General features: G+C 49.4%; 1 protein-coding gene across 3 annotated transcripts in view; it reads left to right on the forward strand.

Annotated features, from left to right (window-relative positions):
- Nucleotides 1–14,335: 14,335 nt before the first annotated feature.
- Nucleotides 14,336–22,676, forward strand: part of LMCD1 (LIM and cysteine rich domains 1) — a 30,192-nt gene continuing 21,851 nt past the window's right edge. Inside the window, exon 1 of one of the 3 annotated variants that reach the window (XM_083795496.1) lies at nucleotides 14,336–14,482. In XM_083795496.1, coding sequence (XP_083651622.1) covers nucleotides 14,351–14,482 — 132 coding nt within the window. In that variant the 5' untranslated portion in view covers nucleotides 14,336–14,350. Of the gene's footprint in view, nucleotides 14,483–15,106; nucleotides 15,290–22,676 lie in introns of those variants that run through there. The other 2 variants (XM_083795497.1, XM_083795499.1) reach the window with 2 other exon arrangements.

The following is a 22,676-nucleotide window of genomic DNA, read 5'->3' on the forward strand; positions in this document are numbered from 1 at the left end:
GGCATCTCCTGAATACAGCCAGGAGCTCTGCTAGATTTTGAACTAAAACAGACAGGTGGTACCTTGAAAATAGTGGGAAACCTTTACAGCCCAAGAGTCCCTTTCCATATCTCTGTGCAGGGCCTCTTCAGCACGGCAGTGCTGACATGCCAAAGTCTTTTGCTAAAACTCTCCATTAGTGCATATTTACTTCCAGAGAGCAAAATACCTCAGTATACCACGAGAAAATAAATCCCCATGCCCCAAGAGATGGAGGGTTGCGCAGGTAACAAAATTCCTTCGACAAAATCGCCCTCCAGATACCTGAAAGGCACCCGGGCCATGTTTTATGTCATGCATCATTTCAATTTTAACCTCTTAAATCCCCACCAGAAGTGATGAAATATCAGATGTATTAATGCAATTGCTCTGAACCAGAGCTAGGACGCTTTATAACATATGTTTACTGCTGTTATAATCTGTGTTATTCTCAGTGGACAGAGGACTTAAAAGTGTCAGCCAGTAAAATACATGTGAGCTTGAGGATTACTGTTAGGGATCACAGCCGGTGTGGCACTTGTCTTTGTCTTTTTGTAAGCCAGTGTTCAGTTCAAAGTGGAACTGAACACCAAGGGTGCCACTGGAGTATGAAAGGAGTTATCAGCAGGTGGTGTTGGCAGGTAACTTGCACTCGTACTCCAGTGTGTTACCAGCCTTCTGGTTTTCTTTCTTTTAATTTTTTTTTACCAACTTGTTTTCATTCTCTTGATCAAGACTTTTAAACCTCAGCTTCACAAGTCTGTTTTGTAATTTAGGTAATTAGGTAGCGTGTATATGCATCTCCATATACATGCATGGTTTTATGCTTAGCTTGGCTTTAAAAATAAAGACAGAGTTTCCAATGCTGCAAAATTCTACATGCATTTAAACGTAGGTAATTAATGCCATGGAGATCACTGGAGGAAAACAAAATGCTTTCCTGAAGAAGATGGGGACAATCCACCTACATTACCAAGTCAAGATTAGGCAGAGATCTTTGTCATGTAAGTGGTCAGTTGAAAAACTTCCAAGTAAGTAAAAATTACTGTTTTTTCCAGTGTCCATTTTGTTTTCAGTACAGGTTGGTTTATGGGATTTTTCAGAGCCCTTCTGGAATACTCAGAGGTAGGGTGTAGATTAAATGGGGTAAGATAAACACAGGTTCCTTCAGTTCTTGTGTCAAAAACCTTTTTGTGTGGAACTCGGTGAATCTGGAAAGCCCTAGCAGACACACGCGCCAAGGGCCCCTGAGCAGCTGCCTTAGCCTTGCAGTGCTTGTTGCCTGCATTAATACTGCAATGATTTATCTCCTGGAGAAGTTAGGTTCTCGATGGATTGCAGAATGCATCTGGACCGGTCTAATGAGCACATTCTTCACCATCAGAGAGGCTGTGGAGGGCTTACAAATATTTTAGACATGATTCACACAGCCAAAAGGTCTTGTTTACTGATATGCTATTTATACCTAGCTCAATTAAACCTCTTTGGAAAAAAAAATAAAATCAAAGATTCCAACACTGGCAGTGCTGTTGAAAGTGAGTATCACCTCATTTAAAAGGTTAGAAAAACACCATTAATAATTCTGATAGTTTCTCTTGGGCATATTTATGTCCTAGTCTTTGTCTAACTGCACCAGGCATCCCATACGGTGTGGTCCTGACGGCAGGCGAGATCAATTAGGGTGTAACCGTGTCCCGGTGGTGCCCAGTTGGCCCAGCCTTCATCCCTGCTCCTGTGGGCTGTATCCAGCACGGAGAGGAGACGTCCATGGTGCATGGTGAGAGGTGGCCAGCACGCAGACCACGCTGTGCTCGGGGCGGCCGCGTGAGGCTTACAGACGGACCTCGGCCATCTCCTGCAGCCAGCGGTGGCACCGAGGCCCTGCTGGCAGCAGCGGTCCCACATCAGGGTGCTTCCAGGGCAGACATCTTTCTGGACCACGCTCTTGCCAAGGCAGCATCCTTCTTGGCACCTGCAGCTCCACCCGCACGCTTCTGTTCCCCACCTTGACCAGTACCAAGAAACGACGAAGGAAAAAGCCTCGTGGGGAAATGTTTGGGGCAGTTCGAGTTGCGCCGTGTTTTGCCAGCATTCCCTTCAACTTTCTTAATACATCGCATAGATTTGAAATACTGCATGAAGGCTGAGATAGAAAAGTTAATCTTAATGATGGATGGGGCAAACGTCAAACATTTTATTGTCTCACACATGAGACACTCGCCCCGCGCACCCGCAGACAGCCAGGCGCCTGAAGGCAACGCGGCGCCTGCTGCCCAGGGCTGCTGGGGCTCCTTCGGTGCTCTTGGATTTGATGCAATATAAGTAAGATTTCTTCACCATTTCACATTAACGTATGTAGACTCTTTCTGTAGCATAAACCAAGGTGTCTCCTTGTACGGTGAAGCCGTACCTTATTCAGCCCCAGGATGAACAGCAAGAAGCCTATGATATAAGCAGGAACATTCATGTGGCACGTGCAGTGAGCACTAGCAGCATTGGCACAAAATTTTCAGGAATAAATTAGTGGTGGAAAGTAAGGACGACAGCCTTTATGTAACATTTTTAAATGATGCACACATTAAATAATAAAGGTTTTGATCCCTTAATACACTATTAATAAATTTCAAACAAATGTATCTATAAAAAAATATAATTCAGTCAAGTGGAAAGCAGACTAATGTGGATTTAGACAGAGTGCAACAAATTATAAATGCTTGCTACTTTATCAGCATTACAGAGTAGTATTAATTTTAAAAATAGCTTTTAAAAACATACATGGCATACCATAATGGAGATGGCTGTGTTTCAATTCATCATCGTGATGACTCTTTCCACAGCAATGAGTTATGCAGACGCGCCAAGCTCTGTTTTGCAAATATGGCATGTACCATGCTGCAGCTGAAAGTTAAAAAAAACAGTTTTGTCTTTTGATTCAGGATTGTGCTCTGCTGGGACTTCAGAATATGAATGGTTACGGACACGCTCTGTGTGTGCATCAAAGACCAGGATGCTGCCTCCCGCTGTGTATCTCCCAAGGAAGCAGCATCCCAGCAAAATTTCCATTGTTCATCATACCCGTAGCAAGTCGGAATCAGACCATTTAATACACATTCTGAATGATTAAAAATAAAGAGGTTAATGGAAAATGCTAATGTAACAGAGTAGCTCCTTTAAAATACTTTGGCTATAAAAGTTTTCAGTGCTAATTGGCATGAGCGTCCTTAGAATGGTGCATTATGTCTGTCTCAGTGATGAAGGAGGTAGTTGCCATAGCAAGGAGTGTTTTTATTGACTGCTTAAAGGAAAGAGACGCATAAAACCATAGCCGAGGCCAGAAAATGAATTAGAAAAATCCCTGGGTAGCTCTAACTTACGCTCGAGCTTTCTTTCATTCTTTTATTATTATTATTATTATTTGACTGCACAGTTCTCTACTTCTCATAAAATGGCAATTATAAATACACCAGAACCGGCGACCCGCCGGGCGACCCTCAGAGCCACAGGCCGAGCTCTGCCATCCCCCCAGCTGGGGGGTGCTGGGTCCGTGCACCCCTCTCAGCCCTCGCCTTGCCCAGGTCGGGGCAGCCCCCGGCCCCATCCCAGCGGCGTGGAAACAAGCCGGGGGCTTAGGGCTGGCCAGCATGAGCAGCAGACCTGGATGTGTATGTGTGTGTGAGTGTGTGAGTGCGGGACCGTGCTGTCTCTGCCTGTCCCTTCCTCCTCCCTCCTCGCAGCAACGACTTTTTAATCTGTCTGCCAGTTCCAGCCAAATTGCACAAAGCACACAGGTCTTCTCAGCTTGACGATGCCACAGGTTTCACAGCAATAGGGAGCTCGATGGTATTAGGGCTGCTGCTGAAAAAAAGGCTGCAGCATGAACTCATATTGGGCATGAGAAGATCCTCAGAGACCTCCGTCACTGACCATGCAAAGGGAACCAGAGATGGTGTAAGTTAAGGCGTGGGTGTCTCCCATGTCACCACGTGGGCGTTCCTCTTACGTGGCCTCTTTTGCACGCACCAAGTCACAAACTCCAGCTCAAGCTTTTCCTTCAGTTGCATCTTTCCTAACTTTCCTTCCCCAATACTGAAGTACAGGATAGACTATCTATTGTCACTTCGCTTGCAGATAAGAATAATACTTACAGAGCATATATTGCTGCATTAATGTGTTCCCTGGTCACATTTTATTTTATTTAATAATATAAGAATACCCCTGAGTTTAATCACCATTTACTGGGTATCCAATTCAACCAAAAAGACCAGAACTCACTAGAAGGCAGATTTTTTTCTCTATAAACATTAGAATAATGCCCAGACAGTAGATCAAACTCTAATGATAAGGTTAGCAAAGCCATTTTTTTATTACCTTATCATTGTAAAAATGAAATTTGTCCAGCTAGAAATGGCAAACTCCATTTACCTGCATACTGGCCTCTTCAGCATCCTTCCTTCAGACTTCTGCTCTTGCCTTGCTTTCTGCCTTCCTACCAGCATACTATACAGAGCTCATCAGTTTTTGTCACCTGTTGGGAACTACAGCAATTTAATCTGTCTTTATGTTCTTTTATGCCAATATCCGTTTACATGGATTGCAGGCTGCATTTTCATACTCTTAGTCAAATGAGCATCAGTTGCAAAATCATCTTTCTTCATAATGCTTATGTAGCACTCTGTTTCCTCTGTTGTTTAAGTGATTAATAGATAAATTCTCCTGGAACTGCGCTGTATAAAATCTATATAATGACAAGTTCGAGGAATCTCCTTTGCCCGGATTTACTTCCACATGCTGTTATGCAACTGGGAGCCGTAAATCCGGCTTCCCGTGTGACTGGTAGCCACATTGCAAAATCACATTTTCAACGTGTATGCATGGCAGGTTGTGATTGCTGCACACACCATGGTCACAGTCCACCATCACAAGCAATTAATTTTCTTTCATTCTTTATTAAGTTTTCCCAGTACTTCATATGCAAGTTCAATATCCAATGGCACCTCCTCCATCTTGTAACTCAGCCATCATTTGATAGTTCTGTAAAAAGATCTTTAGAATTCCTAATCCCTCATAAAAATGCCCTGGGCACATGGTACACCCATTGATTACAAATGCATTCTGCAGGTCCCAATTCTGTGCCACACCAGCTTTATAACAGGTCAGATACTGTCTGTTATCTCACATCCAGTAGAAAAGCATGATTCAACATCAATATCATCTTGTGCGCACTGGCTAATGCAACAGGAGTTTAACTGTGCATTCACCCTTGCTCTATATCAAATCTATATGCTGGGTCCTGTGACAGGACAGAGGCTCTGTATTAATGGTCGTGGAGCCGCTGCCTGAAGAGCACATTAAGTCTGTTTGCATAGCATCTGATATGCTTCAAGCTGTAACATCATTCTCTCATTTTTCCTATTATATTATGATCAACTGCTATTATTCGAGAGTATTTCAACTCCATTCATGATGCATACACAGAAAAATGTTCTGCACAATCATTCTGAGAGTAAGCTATCTAGCTTAAATGAAACAAGATCACTGCTGCTTCAAGCAAATGAGAAGAGACTTTCTATTTTGCACATCACTGAGCTCTACATTTTGGCATTGTTTATTTTGCTGAGCCTCCTTTACAGAATTAAAATATTAATATACTGCTGCTATTTAGGTAGTAGCTAGAGTATGTCTCCCATTTATATTAATTTCCCAGGAGGGAGATGTTTCAAAGACCCAATCAGAGAACAAAAGTAACTTTATCTTTTAAAATCTTGAAACATCCTCTCCCACCCAGACTTATCCACAATTACAGACTTCAGTGCTGCGTCCCTCAGAAGGCACCACCGCTGCGCTCAGCGTGCAACCTGCCCACAAAGAAACCACCGGGGAAGTCGCCTCGAGATGCCCGAGATGCAGGGAATTGTGTCCCCGTGAAAGAATTGGGTCAACAGCTCAGCAGGGTCCCCACACCCGGCCTGGGCACTGCTCTGCAGCTGCAAAATCTCAGGGTTAATGTCACCTCCTGCAGCCTTCTGCGCTCTCGTCACCGCTGCTGTGGGACCAGGGAAAGAATTTGTGCCCCTGGTGCCAGTGTGCCGCCACGGCAGCTGGCTGAACCTGGCTGAAAACGTGAGGGCTCTCACTGGGAAGTGTCATTTCTGATGTGCTTCTCTCCATCCGGACTCGCTTTGGACAGAGATGTGCTTTAACAACCCGTCCATCCCGATGCCGATGCCGACCATGAGCTCCTTACAGCAGCCCTGAGCCAAAAGAAGGCATATTTTCCAGTGACAGCTCTAAAGAGTTACAGCACCTTAAATCAAATTAGCAGACAGCATCTGAGTGGGAGCTTCTACAAGACGAATGAGCCGGCATTTTTTAAAGAGTAACAACGAGGCAATAAACAAGATTAACACAGAACTAATGGATGAATGGAGACAAATTCGCAGAATGTCCATGTAATGTCAGAGGGGGTTGCATGCCAGACTTTTGGCAAAGTGTTTGAGACAGGAGTAGGTGGCTCGTACCTACTAAATCACAGGCATAAATCCTACGCTGTGTTAACAGAACATGAATGATCTACTCCGAAATGAACGGGGAAAAGGAAGGGAATTCACTGTTGGTGATAAAAAGGGCTGCTAACCTAAGCTGCTCCTTTTTATTTCAGCCAGGTTGTGAAAGGCACTTTATCTGCCTAATGAAGCATTTAGGTCCGTGCATGGCATTCAGTCCCCCAGCTTCATAAAGATGCCCCCCAAAGATGTCCGTACGCTGCAGTTGCCACAACGAGGGCTCACATAGCCGGCTTTGGAAACAAAGGAAATTCATACCGGCAAGTTGATTCCAAATCTCATACCAAAACCAAGTCAAGGGGGAAAAGGCCTGCTCCTTTCCTTACACTCAGAGCAGATCTCGGCCTTTACCAGCCCATAAAGGATCATAGCAGGTTTAAGATGAGTTTTCAGTGTGTCAGATCTCCAGGTATGGCCATGGGCAGTTCTTTGTCATTCTGGCTAAACATTAGCTAAACAAAGGAGATTATTGATTAATAGGTAGACTTAGTACTAACAGAAGTACGAAAGCCTTTCTGTTGGAAAAGATTATTTTGTCGCTATGGCGTGAGACCGAGCCTGTGCAGCCCTGATGCAGAATTTCCCAGTCACTGTAAGCAGGTCTTGCTCAGTTCCTTGCCCTTCAAATTAATTTGGACAAAACCTGATACACATGGAAAAAGCAGAGAAACTCTTGAGCTCGGAGACTTCAGAGACCATAGCTGAATCAACCCTGCGTGCTCAAGTTGTGCCAGTGGCTCTGGAGGAAGACGAAACTTCTCTCCGCAAAGCTTGCTGCGTGTTGCCCTCAGCTGTCAGAGTACAACCCGGGTATCTGCCGGCTCCTCTGGAGTCACCGAGTGTGCCTGTGTAAACATCTGGTTACAGTCCTGCTCTTCTCAAATATGTTTCTACTAGCTTCCACGCCTGAAGAACAATAAATGAAGAGCCGTGAACAACAAGCTAGGCTCACTTTTTAGGCGTGTAACCTCATACTTGAATTGAAATCCTTCTGGGCTGTTTGATGCTCTTACAGCCATTTGAGTAAATAATGGAAACTCTTACATTTGTGACATTTTCTGCCATTGCTTGGAAACAACCCATATGGTACAGCGATGCCTTTCATTTTTAAGTGGTGCGTGGAATCAACTTGTAAGTGCATTTGAAAAACTAGCTGGAAATACTTGAAAAACTGTATGGAAATAAATGCTTTCTTTTAAATCCACACTGTTTTTTGAACTTGTAGAACACCAGTTAAGCTAGATGGATTTAGAAAGGCCCTACAGTGTTTTTCTATTGAAATACCAAATGATAAACACCATTTTTCTTGTGTCCCTGCAGAAACAAGACAGCCTAGGGTAACATAAAATTTTCTTTTACTTCTTTCCAACAATGGTACACTTCTTGTTTTAGAGGCTGATTAATATTTATTACTATAGTAAATGGCAACTTAAATATATGCTAGCAGTTGTGCAGTATATCATTAATTTAAGAAAACAGGACACCTACTATCAAACTACAATGGGTCCTTCTACAATGAATAATGGGGGTGATAATGGCAGCCTTTTAAAAGGAATTATTGGAACGCCGTGGTACCAATTTAAGTGGCAGAACGTTATCACGCAGAACCAGACCATTCCAAACAGTGCCTGTGATTACACACGCGGTCAGTAAGTGAGGCGGCTTGGGTTACGCGCTGTGAGTGGCAACCAAAAAATAAGAAAGTGGGAAAACAGTCATAACTCAGCCATGAAAACTGGTATTCTCCTCATAAACGATACCGAGAGAAGTGCTTCATCCTTTGCTTGTCTTAGGGGCGCAGGGATGCATTCAGCGGGGCTGGCAGGCACTAGTGCATGTTTTGTTAAAAGCCAGCCTTAAATTCTTTCAAAAGAGGGTTTGAAGTTGGAGCTGGAAGAGAGACCTGTGGGTTTGTTTTTCGATTGGGAAGGTACTTTGTAGAGGAGAAATCTTTGTTCTGAGTATTTTTCTTTTTGAGATTCCTGAGTTGTCACATCCTCAGATGTGACTTTTGAAAAGTCAAAATGAAAAAGTATTTAATCAATAAAACTAAATGTCAGACTGTAAAGAGTAGTATCAGATAAGGTTAGTTCTAGTTTTCTAGTGGTTGTATATTTTAACTACAGCATTCTTCAAAATTACTTTTGTTAGTTTAATATTCTTGCACTGGTAAGACTTCTCACTCTGGTAGTAAAGGCCTACATGACATAACATTTTGGTCTTTAAATAAAAGCAGCTCCACAGTATGATGCAGACACTTACACAGAGGATGACATTTCGCACAGGACTGAAGGAGAAAACCGCTGCTTTATTTACATGTACTTATTGTGCACAACAAGAAACCAGGGCTGCTGGATCAGGAGGTCGCTGCCGTTTGAGGGATAGAAGATTTACAGCCCTGAACCAAACCTTTCCCGCCCCAGGATGGCCTCGACACGGCTCAGGCACCGCCACTGGTTCCCATGGTCATTTTCACTAGCAGCTGGCCTTGTCCTTGCCACCCTCATCCTCTCCAGGCATTTCCCACCGCATGAGCAGCCAGTGCCCCCTGCATCCATCCGCTGACCCTTTACAGCCACATACGTCACTTGAAAACAACCCGTCACCCTGGAACATCTCTTCTAGGACATTTCTTAGCTTCTTTGTGTACGCCCACGGCTTTCTCAAGAGGTTGTGTCTCCTCCAGACTCACTCTCCTCCCTCCCCAGACTTGTCTTCACGCCAGGTGGGATAAAGGCACCCCTTCCCTGGCGGCATGGCCAGCCGGACAAAGGTCGGGGCCGGCGGCTGTGGTGCAGCCACCAGCACCCTCGGCTCAGCCGCAGCGCTCCTGCCTGGCAGGGCGATGGGGACGCGGCGTGGCAGCCCCGTAACACCTTCGGCCAGAGCTCTGCCCCCGGGATCCCATCCACGGGCACAGCACAGGGCTCGGCCCCGGCGGGCGCAGGACGAGGCAAAGGCTGGGCACACAGCGGGTGCCCCCCCCGGGAGCTCCCGGTGGCTCCCTGGGCGCAGCGGGCAGGCTGGCAGTGCCAGCAGCGGGTGCCAGCGGGGCCGTCGGCACTGGAGCAACTTCGTGCAAGTACCGTGGCAAAGACAAAGTCAAAAAAGTCCTTGAGGATTCAAACCAAAAAGGCAAAAAGGGTGATTCATTTTCTTTACAAATGCTACATATCGTTTCTTTACGGATTTTAGTATCGCTGAATTCAGAGACTTAGACCGATACATGATTTTAAGAGCTTTACTCACCACGAATAATCTTTTGATGATGAAACTGACTGCGTAAATCTTTGGAAGAAAAACCTTGCATGAATATAGCCAAATTAGGAAACCCATATCACAACAGCTGTGTCCATAACCACATGCATTGCCGTTTTATTTTTTAATCTGCATTACTGGATCTATTTTTGACTATAAACTAGATGACTCATTTGATCACAACCAGTGAAAAAAACATACTATGTTGCCACAAAATATTTCTTCAAGCTGAAAATGAAGGGTTTTTATTTGCTCTCTGCCGCAATCATACATCTCTTTACAAATAACCACGGGTAAAATCAATACATACAGGAACTTGGCCTGTTGTATTTGATAATCAACAGAAAAAGAGCTGCCTGGCTTTAATTGTCATTTGTCTGCCTTCTTGATTAGTTTCTTCCAGTTATTTTTCTGTTTTTCTCCTTTGATCAATTTGTTCCGATTGAGAGTCCAGGAAACGAAAATTTCTTCAAAAATATTTCAACCAAATCTGTATTTTTACTACTATGTTCATGGAAGAGGGGCAAAAACTTAACCAAAACCAGCTGTAGAACAGTACTTTCTACTTCATTTATCCCTTTATGTTTGTACAAAAGAGAAAATTTGAAAATTAGCCAAGAATGCAATACCACAAATTCTCTCACTAGAAAACATAGCATAGTTTGAAGTAATCCCTTTAACCATAGCACTAGCTTCTTGGTTTGCAGCACACAAACTCTGTTCCCTAAGAGGCAAAAGACTTGAGCAGCTCTCGCAGAGCGCGGTGCCACGGAAGCCGCGACACCAGCCCGTCCGAGTGCGTTCTCTGTAACTGGAACTAGTTCGTGGCATCCCGAGTATTTATAGTCGTTGTCCATTTCTGCTGTCTCTGGGCCAAATTTTCACTTGCATCAGTCAAGGAGTAAGTCAAGCAGCAACTTTATATTAACAGTATCAGCGTGAATCTGCCCGTGGGATGGAAGCAGTATTGACTGCTCTGTGAGGATCGTTTGTCAGGATCGTCTGGCAGCCCAAGGGCACCAACCTTCTGGTTAACATATGAAAATTCAGCTTCAGCAGCTGCAAGGCTTCATTCCTCTTTCTGCAGCAATGCTTTTTACTTCTTCGCCACAAAACAGGTCAGCATAAATTCCGGGCAGAAATTTGGCCCTTTCCTCCATGTGGGATTCCTGAAGAAATCGAGAAATCCTTAAGAAAGGTCTTTCTGCTCCCCCACTGCTGCTGTTCTCCTGAAGCCTTCACAGTCTGCTCCGTACGGGTCTGGTCCCTGAAGTCCCCCGCTGCCCCTCGTGCCAGGGCTGGATCCTGCCAAGGTCTGTGCCCATGCTCCCGGTGCGCCGCGGGCAGCGTGTGCCGCAGCGGTGGGTGGCGAGGGAGGGGACGCGGGGCAGGCTCCGGGCCGTCCCCCGCCCGCAGCAACCGTGGGGATGTGCCTCCTGTCCGGGCAGCTCACGGCCGCACTTCAGCGCCCGATGGGCTCTCCGCTTTTTTCATTCTCCCCACCTCCGGGCAGGTCTCGGCTCCAGGAGATGAGGGTTCTCCGAGGTGCCCATCAGGGTGCGGGAAGGGGCGCTGAGGATGTGCCCTTAATTATCCAGATGCAAAAGTCAGAGGGCAGGAGAGCTGCTGCTGCCTGCTTCGAAGTCACAGCTGAGGCAATATGAGCGGCAGGCACATCAGCGAGGGATAAAAACACGCGTTCAACCAAGTTGGACCTGGCAAAATCCATCTTAGAAAGCACCGATTCCACTCTGAGAGATGTGTACTGCTGAGACATTTTAAATCACAGAGTGAGGCACTAGGAACGACAGCTCTCCGCAGATAGCCCAATACATCTTTCCTCCCCTGTCCTCAGTGATCCCAATAAACTCCTGACCTTACAGACAAATAAAGATGAACTCAAAGGAGACGGGAAGTCTGGCTTCATCTGCAGCATCATGTCAAAAGGAGAGGAGCTCTGCTTGGTTAAGAAATGATTACTAATTCCTAAATTTTACTGACATTATTTCAGCCAGCAGCTATTTTTGTCGAAGCCATGGTCCAGTGACACCTCTTTGGGGATAGTTTTGTCCTGATACACACTGCTGGTGAGTCAACAGGAAGCCCAAAATCTCTCTTTCTCATAGTTGAGCATCTTTCCCTTTTGTCAATTTGTCGTCAATTTATGGGCCATGACTACTGCAGAGATTTAGCTGTGTTTAGTCATAGGATGATTTTGTCTCTTCCTAGCAAAGAGCTAAGTATAGCACAGACTCATTATTCAGAGGCCGTCAGTGATAACTGGCGTTGGCGTCTGGCCCGGCTCAGTTTGAGCGTTCGGGTCCTCCTCGGTGCTGACTTTAACTTTCCTTTGCCTCTCCCCATCCGCCCTCGTCTCTGCTCCGCAACCTGCCGTGACGCGGAGGCAGCTGGCATCCTCCAGGGCAGCAGTCACGCGTGTGCATTCCTGATGACAGCCAGGATCATTCAGAGAACCAGAGGCTGAAATATGCAAAATCCGGCTTGGTCTAGCTTCCCGTCTCTGACAGCAGCCACTGCCAGGTGCTTCACCCAGTGTTTCTGAGCACCAGCAATAATCTGTCCTCGATGTTGTATCATGGTCTGCCTAGGATTAGCTACAACTTATCATGTTATTTTTTTGTGTTATCATCAATTACAACAATTCCAGACGTATTTTGCTGTAGACATAAGCATTTAGGATGTTTCTGAAACCTGTTCAGACCTTGGTTTGATTCTCTTCCAACAGCAAGCCTAATTACACTAGGTGCAAACCGCTGTTTCCACGCTGACGGAAAGCCTCCGTCGCGTGGGGGCCAGGTCAGCCACCTGGGCACCTGGCTCTCTGCAGCTCCTGTGTAAAACCACAGGCAGGACACCAGGAAGCAAAACTGGCGCTTTTTCACAGAATGCATCCTCACTGCCTGGGTCTGCTGCCCACGAGCAGGCTGCCCCCCTCCACGCGTGCACGAGGTGTGCCTCGCCGCGGGTGAGCGGGGACCGGTGGCAGCGTCCCCGACCGGGGGGGCCTGGCCTGTGACCCCGTGCCTCGCGGGGCTGAGAAATCCCTCTGTAAGTTCTTTCCTACTCCCCAGGTTGCCATGTGCATGTGTGTATTGGGAAAGTGAGTTAATGTCATCCCATTGCCATTTCAAGTGTTTTCTGTGGCTGCCAAGCCCTTGGTGACACGGGCCTGAAAAACAATATCCCCGCGCTGCTCCCTCTGCCGCTCTCCACATGCCTCTGTAAGGTCAGGTTCACGCTGTCCCCGGCAGGACTTCATCTCTCCACAATTTCTCTTCTGCACTTGCCTGTTAGCCCAGATTATTCTGAGGATGTTTAAATATCTCCTCCAAAACACGTAAAAACCTCGCTCTGCGTATCAGGGCACGTGTTCCCTCCCCGGGAGGCTCTCCAGCCCCGGTGCCCACGGCCTCTCTGCTGGAGCAGGCCGCTACCACCCCCGTGGCTGCCGCGGCGTTTCCTCAGAGCAGGGAGCCCCGGACCCTGCGAGGAGCTGCTGGGGGGCGAGCACACGACCTCGGCAGGGCTGCAGGGGCCAGCCCGAAGGTCGCAGCCCGTGGAGCTGCTGCCCAAGTGGGACCCCGGCTCCTGGGGCACCGCGGGTTTAACCCCGCTGCAGGTGGCCGCGCTTGCAGCCCCCGGTGGCAGCCACACCTGGGTGGAAGCTGCGGGGAGCCCTCGTCTCCCACAGCCTGCAGAGCCGCGTCAGGGCCACGCGGAGCACGGCCGGAGCAGGGGATGGGAGCACGGACACCGTGCTGCGTTCCCGGCCCCCCGTGGGCACCTTTGCTGCCCTTCGCGCGTTTTCACACGGCCGCTGCAAATTGCAGCCGCTCGTTTTGGGGAGGCGTATCCAGGCACTGGGGACAACATGCAACGTGAGCTCCCATGGCTCCTGCCGGGGTCACGTGCAGAAGCAGGTGAGCAAAAGGCACTTTGTGCCCTCAGAAACCGAATCCTGGTGAAAATGACCCCACGCTTCCCTTCTTTGAGTGAATATCTGAAAGGGATCTCAGAAAATGTAACAACAGGTGAGATATTAAATCAATGTTAGGTCATTTACATTTATTTTATTTTATTTTAATTACACTAGTAAAGAGGCAGCCCAGCCTGGAGCTGTGCCGGGTGCTGCTGGCAGCTGTGTTTTGCTTGCAGGACGTCAGGAGGCGGTCGGGTGCAGGTTCCTGGTATTTCAGCACGGTCCCGCCGGCGCCAGCAGGAGGAGGGCACAGCAGGGGGACAGGGGACAGGGCCAGCCGCCAGCCCGCGCGTGTGGGCCCTCGCCCTCAGCGGGACAAGGGGGCTTTGTACTGGGCCTCCCTGCTAAAGCCAGAGAAGGCAGGAATGTCTGTGGGAAACTGTACAGGAGACCCTACCCTTTTGTGTAAAAAGAAAAAAAAAAAAAAAAGAGAGAGAAAAGAAAAAAAAGAAAAACAACACCCAAAGGCTATAGGTCATCAATTAACATACGCTGAAATAGCAAGAGGCGCATGGTTCCAGACATTTTCTTCTGCTCAAAACACACCACGAGTGAGTGCTGCAATAAACTGCCCCGGCCCGCTCCTGCTGGTCCCCATGCTCTGGGCGGGAGCTGCGGTGGTGGTGGGGCTTGGTGCGGACTGGTCAGTGGGGATGGGATGGGATGGGATGGGATGGGGAGGGGGTGGGATGGGGATGGGGATGGGGATGGGGTTGGGGATGGGGACAGGATGGGATTGGGATGGGGATGGGATGGGGATGGGGATGGGACGGGGATGGGATGGGACGGGATAGGGACGGGGATGGGGATGGGATGAGGATGGGGTTGGGGGTGGGGACGGGACGGGGACGGGATGGGATTGGGATGGGGATAGGATGGGGATGGGATGGGACGGGACAGGGACAGGGACAGGGACAGGGACAGGGATGGGATGAGGATGGGGTTGGGGGTGGGGACGGGACGGGGACGGGATGGGATTGGGATGGGGATAGGATGGGGATGGGATGGGACGGGACAGGGACAGGGACAGGGACAGGGACAGGGACGGGGATGGGATGGGATGAGGATGGGGTTGGGGATGGGGATGGGGATGGGATGGGGATGGGATGGGGATGGGGATGGGGATGGGGTGCGCCCAGCACTGTTGCGCTGCGCCCCGCGCCCCGCGCCCCGCACCCGCGCACACGTGCGCGCAGCACCCAGCGCGCCCCGCCCGGCCCTGCCCCGCCGCGCGCCCATTGGCCGGGACAGTTCGTTCCGGCGGCCGATTGGCCGGGGGCCGCCGGGGGCCGCCAATGAAAGGCGCCGGGCGGGCGGCGCGCGGCAGGCGGGCAGCGGGCGCTGCGCGGGAGGGAGCCGGGGCCGGAGCGCGCAAGGTGCGGTGCGGTGCGGGACGGGACGGGACGCAACGCGACGCAACGCAGCTGGGGGAGCGGGACCGTGCGGAGCGGTGCGCGGCTGGGGGAGCGGAGCGGGACGGGGCGGTGCGCGTTGCGGTGCGGTGCGCGGCTGGGGGAGCGGAGCGGTGCGGGACGCGGTGCCCGGCAGCGCGGTACAGCCCCGCGGGCATCGCCCCGGGACGGTGCCGGTGCCGCCCCGGAGCCGGGCGCGGCTTCCCCGGTGCCGCCCGGTGCCGCCCCGTGCCGGAGGCGCCGCTCGGCTCCGCGCCCCGCGGCTGGGGGCGGCTGAGCCGCGCAGTGCGGGGGGCGCCCCGCTGCCGGCGGTGGTGGCTCCGCCGGGCTCCCGGCCCCGCTCCCGCCTGCGGTGCCCCGCGGGGGACGGAGCCGCGCCGGGAGGGAGCCCCCGGCAGCGGGGCCGAGCGGTGCGGGGCGGCCGCAGCCCCCGCGGTGCCCCGAGCCCCCGTCGGTGCGGCTCTTGGGGAAGCCGCTCGGGGCCGTCGGGGTTAGCTCCTGTCGGGCCGAGCTTGTGCGCTTGGGGGGTTTGTCCCAGGCTTCCTAGGGGCTGGGAAGCGCTTGCGCCCCTTGGTCGGGCCACCGAAGGCTCGCTTTTACCTGGAAAACCCAGGTTTCTGCTGGAGATGAGCAAATGAACCGGAATAACTGAAGCCCCCCCTTGGCACGGCGTGGAGCTGAGTGGAAGGGGCTTTAATCGCTAAATAAAAACGTGTGGGACGGGTCGGCAGGGAGCAGCTGCTCTTACGGCCTTACTCGATGTACCTGTGTCACCGCATAGTTAGGGGATGAGTTAAATGCCTAATGTCAGCGCTTCGAGGCTTCCACATTGTTGTAACCTCATCTCCCGCTGCCAGATGGCTGCGGTGGGGCAGTGCCAGCGCGGGGGCACCGCGGGACCTCCCCGGCCACGGGATGGCAGCTTCCCCAGCTTCGTGCCAGCGCTGGCCTCGGAACCCCCTCCTGGGACAGGTCAGCCTCTGTCCCAGTGGCTCTGAGCAGTGCTGCTGCTCGAGCCGTTTGCTGGGTTTTGCAGAAAGCTGCCTGCTCCGTGCAGGTCGCCCTGGGCGGTGTTGGTGCTCGGCAGCAAGGCGCGCTGGCCAAAGCGTCCGCTGTTCAGTGACACCTTCTCATGGGCAGGTGCAGCTGAGGATTGTGCTGCTGCTCGTGGAGCTGTGGTCTGTTGGTTTTCATCGGGCACCAGCGTGGTTCCTGCCTTGGCCAGGGCTTTGCTCGCGGGGCTGGGGATGCCCCGGGAGCAGCAGGGTGAGATGTGGGCAGCGAGGAGGGCTGGGCAGTCCGCACCGTGGAAAAGCTGCCTCTGCACTAGACCCATCACCCAGGACCCTCTCAGTCATCATCCTCAGAGGGGCTGGAGCCTGAGGCTGTGCAGTTGTGGGTCACAGGGTTTAAAAGCCTTTGAAAGGTTTCTCTGTGCAGAAACCCACCAACCCTTCCAAAACATGCGGCCTGATGTTTAGCTCCCTTTGGTGGAAGGATGAGGGATCATAAAGATCCACCATCCATAGAGATGCCATCTTTAACTGTAACTTCCCTTAGATCTGTGAAAGGAACAGCAGAAAGTGCCTCCAGTGGAAGGGTGCGCTCCTGCGGGACATGTTGTCTTGTGGTCACTTGTGACCAGACAGTGTGGAGCTTAATATCTCCTGCGAGGAGTGAGGGAGGCGAATACCGCACCTGTGTACCTCTTCCGACAGGCTGTCTGTCCCGGTTCGCCTCAGCTGGCACCGGGCACAACAGCATACAAAGAAAAGTCCCAGCTATTCTGCGCTTTGAAAGGGAAACAAAATGGCATAACAAGAACAAGAAAAATACTGAACCTGGATCAGTCTGGATAATACATGTCCAAAGACAAATGGGCGTCTTTGCAGTAGACGGCTGTTTAATTTCCTGAATCATGAGAAGGGCACTTTTTCTGGGCACAGGGTGAAATACTGTCAAATTTTAATTTGGTTTGGCAGTGTCGCGCAACCAGTTTGAGCAAGTCGGGGAAGGCAAGTCTGGAACTCATTAGGGCTTGCTGCAAGGCCCTGAAAATTTGATTTTTCAATCGCTGTTGGGTTTAATTATTGTTGATGTCTTGCCTAGCGTATTATGGGATTCTTTCTGAGGAAATTAAAACAGCATGAGCAGGACGGCATTCTGTTTGGCAAATGGGTTGTTTAGATTAAATTCTAAATGGAGAGTTAAAACTCGAAACCAAGATAAAGCATGATGGCTGGCATTTTGTGCTTTCCTGGAGCTATTTCAACTGGACTGCGGAGGCAGAAAGCATCAGGATTTGTGTACTGTTCTCACTAAATTCAGTCAATTTTTTTCAGGAGAAGAAAATAACCCTCTAAGCTAAAAGTGCTATTCAAAGCCAAGGTAAAGTTTACTCAGTTAATACAACTTTTGGTTCTTTAACTTTTTATTTCTTCAGTTCTCCAGCGTGGATTTTTTGCAAGCATCCAAAGCAGACAAACGGTAGGACAGGAAGAAAGTGCTGCTGCTGCTGTGGCAAGACCTGCAAGGTGCAGAGGTCTGGATGTCGCTGACCTTGGGGAGAGGCAGAAGCCAGCCTCTGTTTGCCATCAGCACCGTGGCTGGACACCTGAATACTCTGCGCACGTATCCGCAGATGTGCGTGGGAATGCTATTAAGGCTTGGGAGCTTGCCCCTTAAGTCCAAAATGTAGGGCATTTAAAAGCTAGAGTGTATTGGAGCCTCGGCTTTTTCATTCATTTCTTCATAAACTGTGTCCCTGGATGAAGACGCACAGGATTTTTGGGCTAAGTCCACAACTGTGCTTTCCCTGCAGAGTGACGCCTGCTCTGCAGCTCTCCGCAGAGCTTGGACAGATGGCTGCCTTTGTGGTTAGACGCTGAGCTCTCAAACAGCGAAGGTTACGCCTAAAAGTAGTCTTCCACAGAACACATCTGTGAAATCTATAGTCTGTCCAAAGCCACTCCGAAGCAATTTGAGCGTGCAGCAATAAAGATAGTAAACGCTAACTGCAGGGATCGTGCGTGCGAGGCAATCACATCAGTCACTTAAATGCGCGAGTGCTCTCTTGTGTAAACACTGTCAGTGACTGTACAAGCAACTTCATCCTTGCTGTTGGAAGTTGGACCTCATCATTTTTAACAATTAGGCCATAGAAAGTTATTTATCTCTTGGAGACTTCTTGTGTCCATAGTTCCCGGTTCTGTTCTCCATTAATAGAAATTCAGTGGATCACTGTGAAGCGCTGGTTCCTCCTCCAAAAAGCTGCCTCGTGGCTGGTGAGGCGTTTTGCCCCAGCATAGGTACAAGAGGTTACACGTGGCCCAGGGGAGACGACCGTCGCCCTGCGTACCCTCTGTGAAAGGTGGTGTGCTGCTGTGGCTAAATCCCCACTCAGAGCTGCCAGCGTCATTGTGTTGGAGCCAAAGGGAGGAAATGCTGCTGCAGCTGTCATGGAGAAACAGATGTTGATCTTAATGCAGAAACCTGCTTAGCTCTGTGGACAAGTATTTATAGATATGAAATCATAAAGCACACATGGGTTAAAGAGCTTATTTTGGGACTTGGACTCAGGACTAAACCTAGCCCCATAAAACACAATTTACAAGTTACAAAATCCTTCTCATCCTGCAGGGAGGGAGTGTCTGGAGTATTTGTTTAGGCTGAGACTTTTCTTTTTTTTAAATATATAAAAAATTTGTATTTCAGCCATTCAGGAAAAGCAGTATTTAGCTGTCCTAGCTTGAAGCTATTGCTTTATTTAAGGATGAGGCTGAAAGAAAGGGAAAAGTTTAGGGGAAGCTATTTCCACTTTTTGGAAGAGGATCTGGAAAGAAAAAAAAAAATCTACTGTCATCTTAGCAGGAGCATGTGACTGCAAACCTACCCAAAAGCACGGCGGCCAGGTGCTCGGGCTCTGCAGTGCGGGAGGTGGCACAGCTCCTCAGCTTCTGCAGCAGGGCTCTGGGCAGCCCCAGAATGAGCTCTGACTTCCCTCGCTGCCTCTGCACGCCTGGAGAAGTTCTGCTGTACTTCATGTGCTCTGCCACAGTCCCTTTGGGCACACCTTTGGCTTTCTCGTGTCTCGATCTCTGCAGCTGTAAAATGTGAATGGTTAAACTGAGGAGGGATTTGGGAGGACTAAATCAATGACGTTGTATAAAAACCTCATGGGAGTAGCTCCTGAAGTGCAAAATGTCAACGCAGGGATGGAAACCCCAGCTCCTGATGATGGCTCCGCTCCATTTCCACTGCTGGAAGTGGGAAGGACAAAGCTGGCGTATGGGAAGGGAACTGATGACTAAAATGAGACACTTACCTGAGCACTTTGGAACTTATCACAGCTGCTGTTTAATTAAATTTGGGTGGGTTCTTCCCATTCCATACATCTACTTGCAGCTTGTTTTGCTCTTATAATTGAGACCAAGTGTCTGAAGCACTGTCTTGTTTGTGGAAAAATCTATTCATTGTATTTTTTTTTTAATTTGCCCTTCTCTTATCATTAATTCACACATTGTTAGTGGAGAAAGGAATCCTGCCAACTATGTGCTCTTGGAAGAGCAAGATATTTGCAGAGGCTCTGGTTCTGTTATCTCTGTCATCCTGTAGGTTGAGATCTGGCAGCTCTATTGAAATAGTTTCCTCAGATATCAGTGCCTTTCCCAGGTCTTTATGCTGCTAAAATAAAAGGCAATAAACTTCTTACTTTGCAAAGTGTAATATCAATTGGAGCCTCCAGTATTCTAGATGGTACTAACTCATTCACTGACTTAAATCCTAATGAGAATTTGAGGTAAGACAATCTTCATGAATGTCACTTTTTTTCCGTGAGCCTGGTAATTTGGATAACTGCTCAGAATCTGGTAGGGAAGCAAATAGCTTTTAAGTTAAGGCTACAATAGATGTTTTTCATCTATGAAAAGAAAACAAATCAAAGCTATCCTTTGCTGTTCCAAGTCAAAATTATTATAGATAGGAGCATGTGCAGAACTGATTAATGCACTTCGAAGAGCAGTTGCTCACACTCGCACAAGTTTATTCCATTTGCAGCCACTGTCAAGCAGCCCCTTCAAAAATAAATCTTGTCCTGAGCTGCCCATTCTAGAGGCTGTCCCCGCTACGTGGCTCCTGCTTTGGGTGGTTTTCTGCTCGGCTCTGGTGCTCGTGCCCGCAGTGCCGAGGGGCATTGCTCTGCTCCCCTGGGCTCTGCCTGTGCTCACCAGGGAGCGGCTGGGTGGCCTGCAGGTCCTGCTCCACGCTAGCTCCTGAAGAACAACTCCACGAGAGCTGCTTGGAACTTTTCCACTTGCAATCTTCTGGGGCATTTTTCCCCCCAGTTTGAGAGTCAGGCTTAATGAGAAACAGGTGATCCCCTTCCTCAAGGAATTTATTAATAAGTTTTAGACTGGAAAACTATCTAGGAAAATGCTGAGTGAGATGGATTGCCCATCCAAATTACGAATTAAGATGCTTGAGGTCAAGCTTTTGAAAGGAGGCTTCTGCTACCCACAGGAGGGCTGATTGTGATTCACCTACAATGATGAAAGGACCTTAACTCACTATTTTAGGAGGCAAATTAAATACTTTCAAAATATCTGTGGTTTTGTGGTTGTTTTTTCCCCTTCCGGAGGTATCCAGCCTTCCCTATTGGGGCCTTTAGGCCAAGTTTTCAGTGCCTCTGTGGTTACCTGAAATTCAGGATCATCATTTAGGTAACACCAAAAAGTGTTTTTCTGACATTGATTTGAATTCCACTTTGTCAATGCTGTTTAGCAGATAGCTCAGCCTTTGGGGTTGCCCTGCTGTACTGCCTTGTTGAAAGGCAAACTGCTCGGTACCCTAAGCAGCGATAACTGCCCTTGCACTTAAATATCTGTATACAGAAGCTAATCAGGTGATGCAAATCAAAGGCCCTTATTTAAACAAGCACACACAAGTTCAGATTCGTTAGATTAATGCGATTCTTTTGCCAGCAGTAGGAACCACTGAAGGGAAAAACCTCTCCTGGTAATTGGACCAGGTTACTGACAGTCCCATTTGTCTGAGTGCTTCTGCTTTTCGGCTTGAATTAAGAAATGAGAATAGAAGTGAGAATATTTGACGTGGGTTTCTTGTTGGCTCGGAGTGCCTGTTACCCAGGCTACCTTTCCTCTGTACAGCTGTTTGAAGCAGGGGTACCTTGAGGCCTCCCAGCAGCACGCAGCAGTGGAGCAGTGCTAGCTGCCGTACCGATTGCAGGGAGCAGCAGAGGATCTGTTTCAGTGCTAGTGCAGCACTGTCCTGCTTTGCCTCAAAGTTAGGGCACTCTCCCCCTGTGCACACCCCAGGCTTGGCCTCTGTTGGCTCCGTCCCTGCTGGGGGTGTGCAGCAGTCCCTGACCGCAGCCCTTGGCCTGGCTATGGCGGGGATGTGCTCGCAGGGAGCCCGGGGTCTCTGGGGGCTGCTGTGGGCAGCTCGCTCTGTGTCCCTGGGTGTGCCAAGAGGCTTTTCCTAACCCACAGCTGGTGCTGCTGCTCCGGCAGAGCCGAGGGAGGTGGGAGGCTCCAGCTCCAGCCCAGCAGGAGGATGGGGAGCTCACCCTTCTCGGGAGAGGCAGTTACACGTGTGCTGGCGTCTGCGGCTGGAGAGGGGACGGCGAGGTGCCTCTTACACCTGGATATAACAGAACAATCGATGCAAATCTGCCCTGCTGGACCAGCACATGGAAGAAAAGTGCAAACAAAGAGGCTTTCTCTATGTACTGAGCCTGTCTTAGTTCCTGCCTTTAACTAAAAGACAGTCCCTTGGATGCATTAATATTTTGCTCTTGGGCTCGGCTGATTTTCCTGCCCCGGCCCATGCAGTACCTCGTAGCTCTGATTTGGGGTGTTGTACTTTTGCAGAACTTGCAGCGTTCCCCTCATTGCCGTACAGATACCTCTTCTGCCGTGTGTAAATGTTTACACCCTCCAGTTACTGGACTTCCTTTAAGGAAGTTTGACTTAGCTCCCTGTTATGTGAGCTTAGCTCTATTATAGTCAAATAATGACACCAAATTAATTGCTGTCCATCCGTATCCTTGAGACTCAACAATTGCACTGAGCAAACCAGTCCCACCCATGTGAATACGATCTGCCTTTTCCTTTTTTCTTTGTTCGGGGCTCTCTCAAAGCTACAATTGTTAATCTCCGAAATTCGTTGCAGCTGGAGGAACCCCACCCGGAGGGTTCACGCGGTGCCTGGACTGGGACTTTCGGGGCAGGGTGTCAAATGCCAAGGCTGCGCGAGGGTCTTCAGGGGCTGCACCAGAAGCTTGCCTTGTGTCCTTGGCTCTGCCACGAGGAGAGGTGAAACCAGGACCTCGGCTCTCAGTGCTGTTGTCAACGTGTAGTAACTTTTTGGAAGCCAGCTTTTCCTCCTCTCTCCCTAAAAAGGAGGAGG

The sequence above is a fragment of the Anser anser genome (assembly GCF_964211835.1).
Source record: "Anser anser genome assembly, chromosome: 12".
NCBI lineage: Eukaryota > Metazoa > Chordata > Aves > Anseriformes > Anatidae > Anser > Anser anser.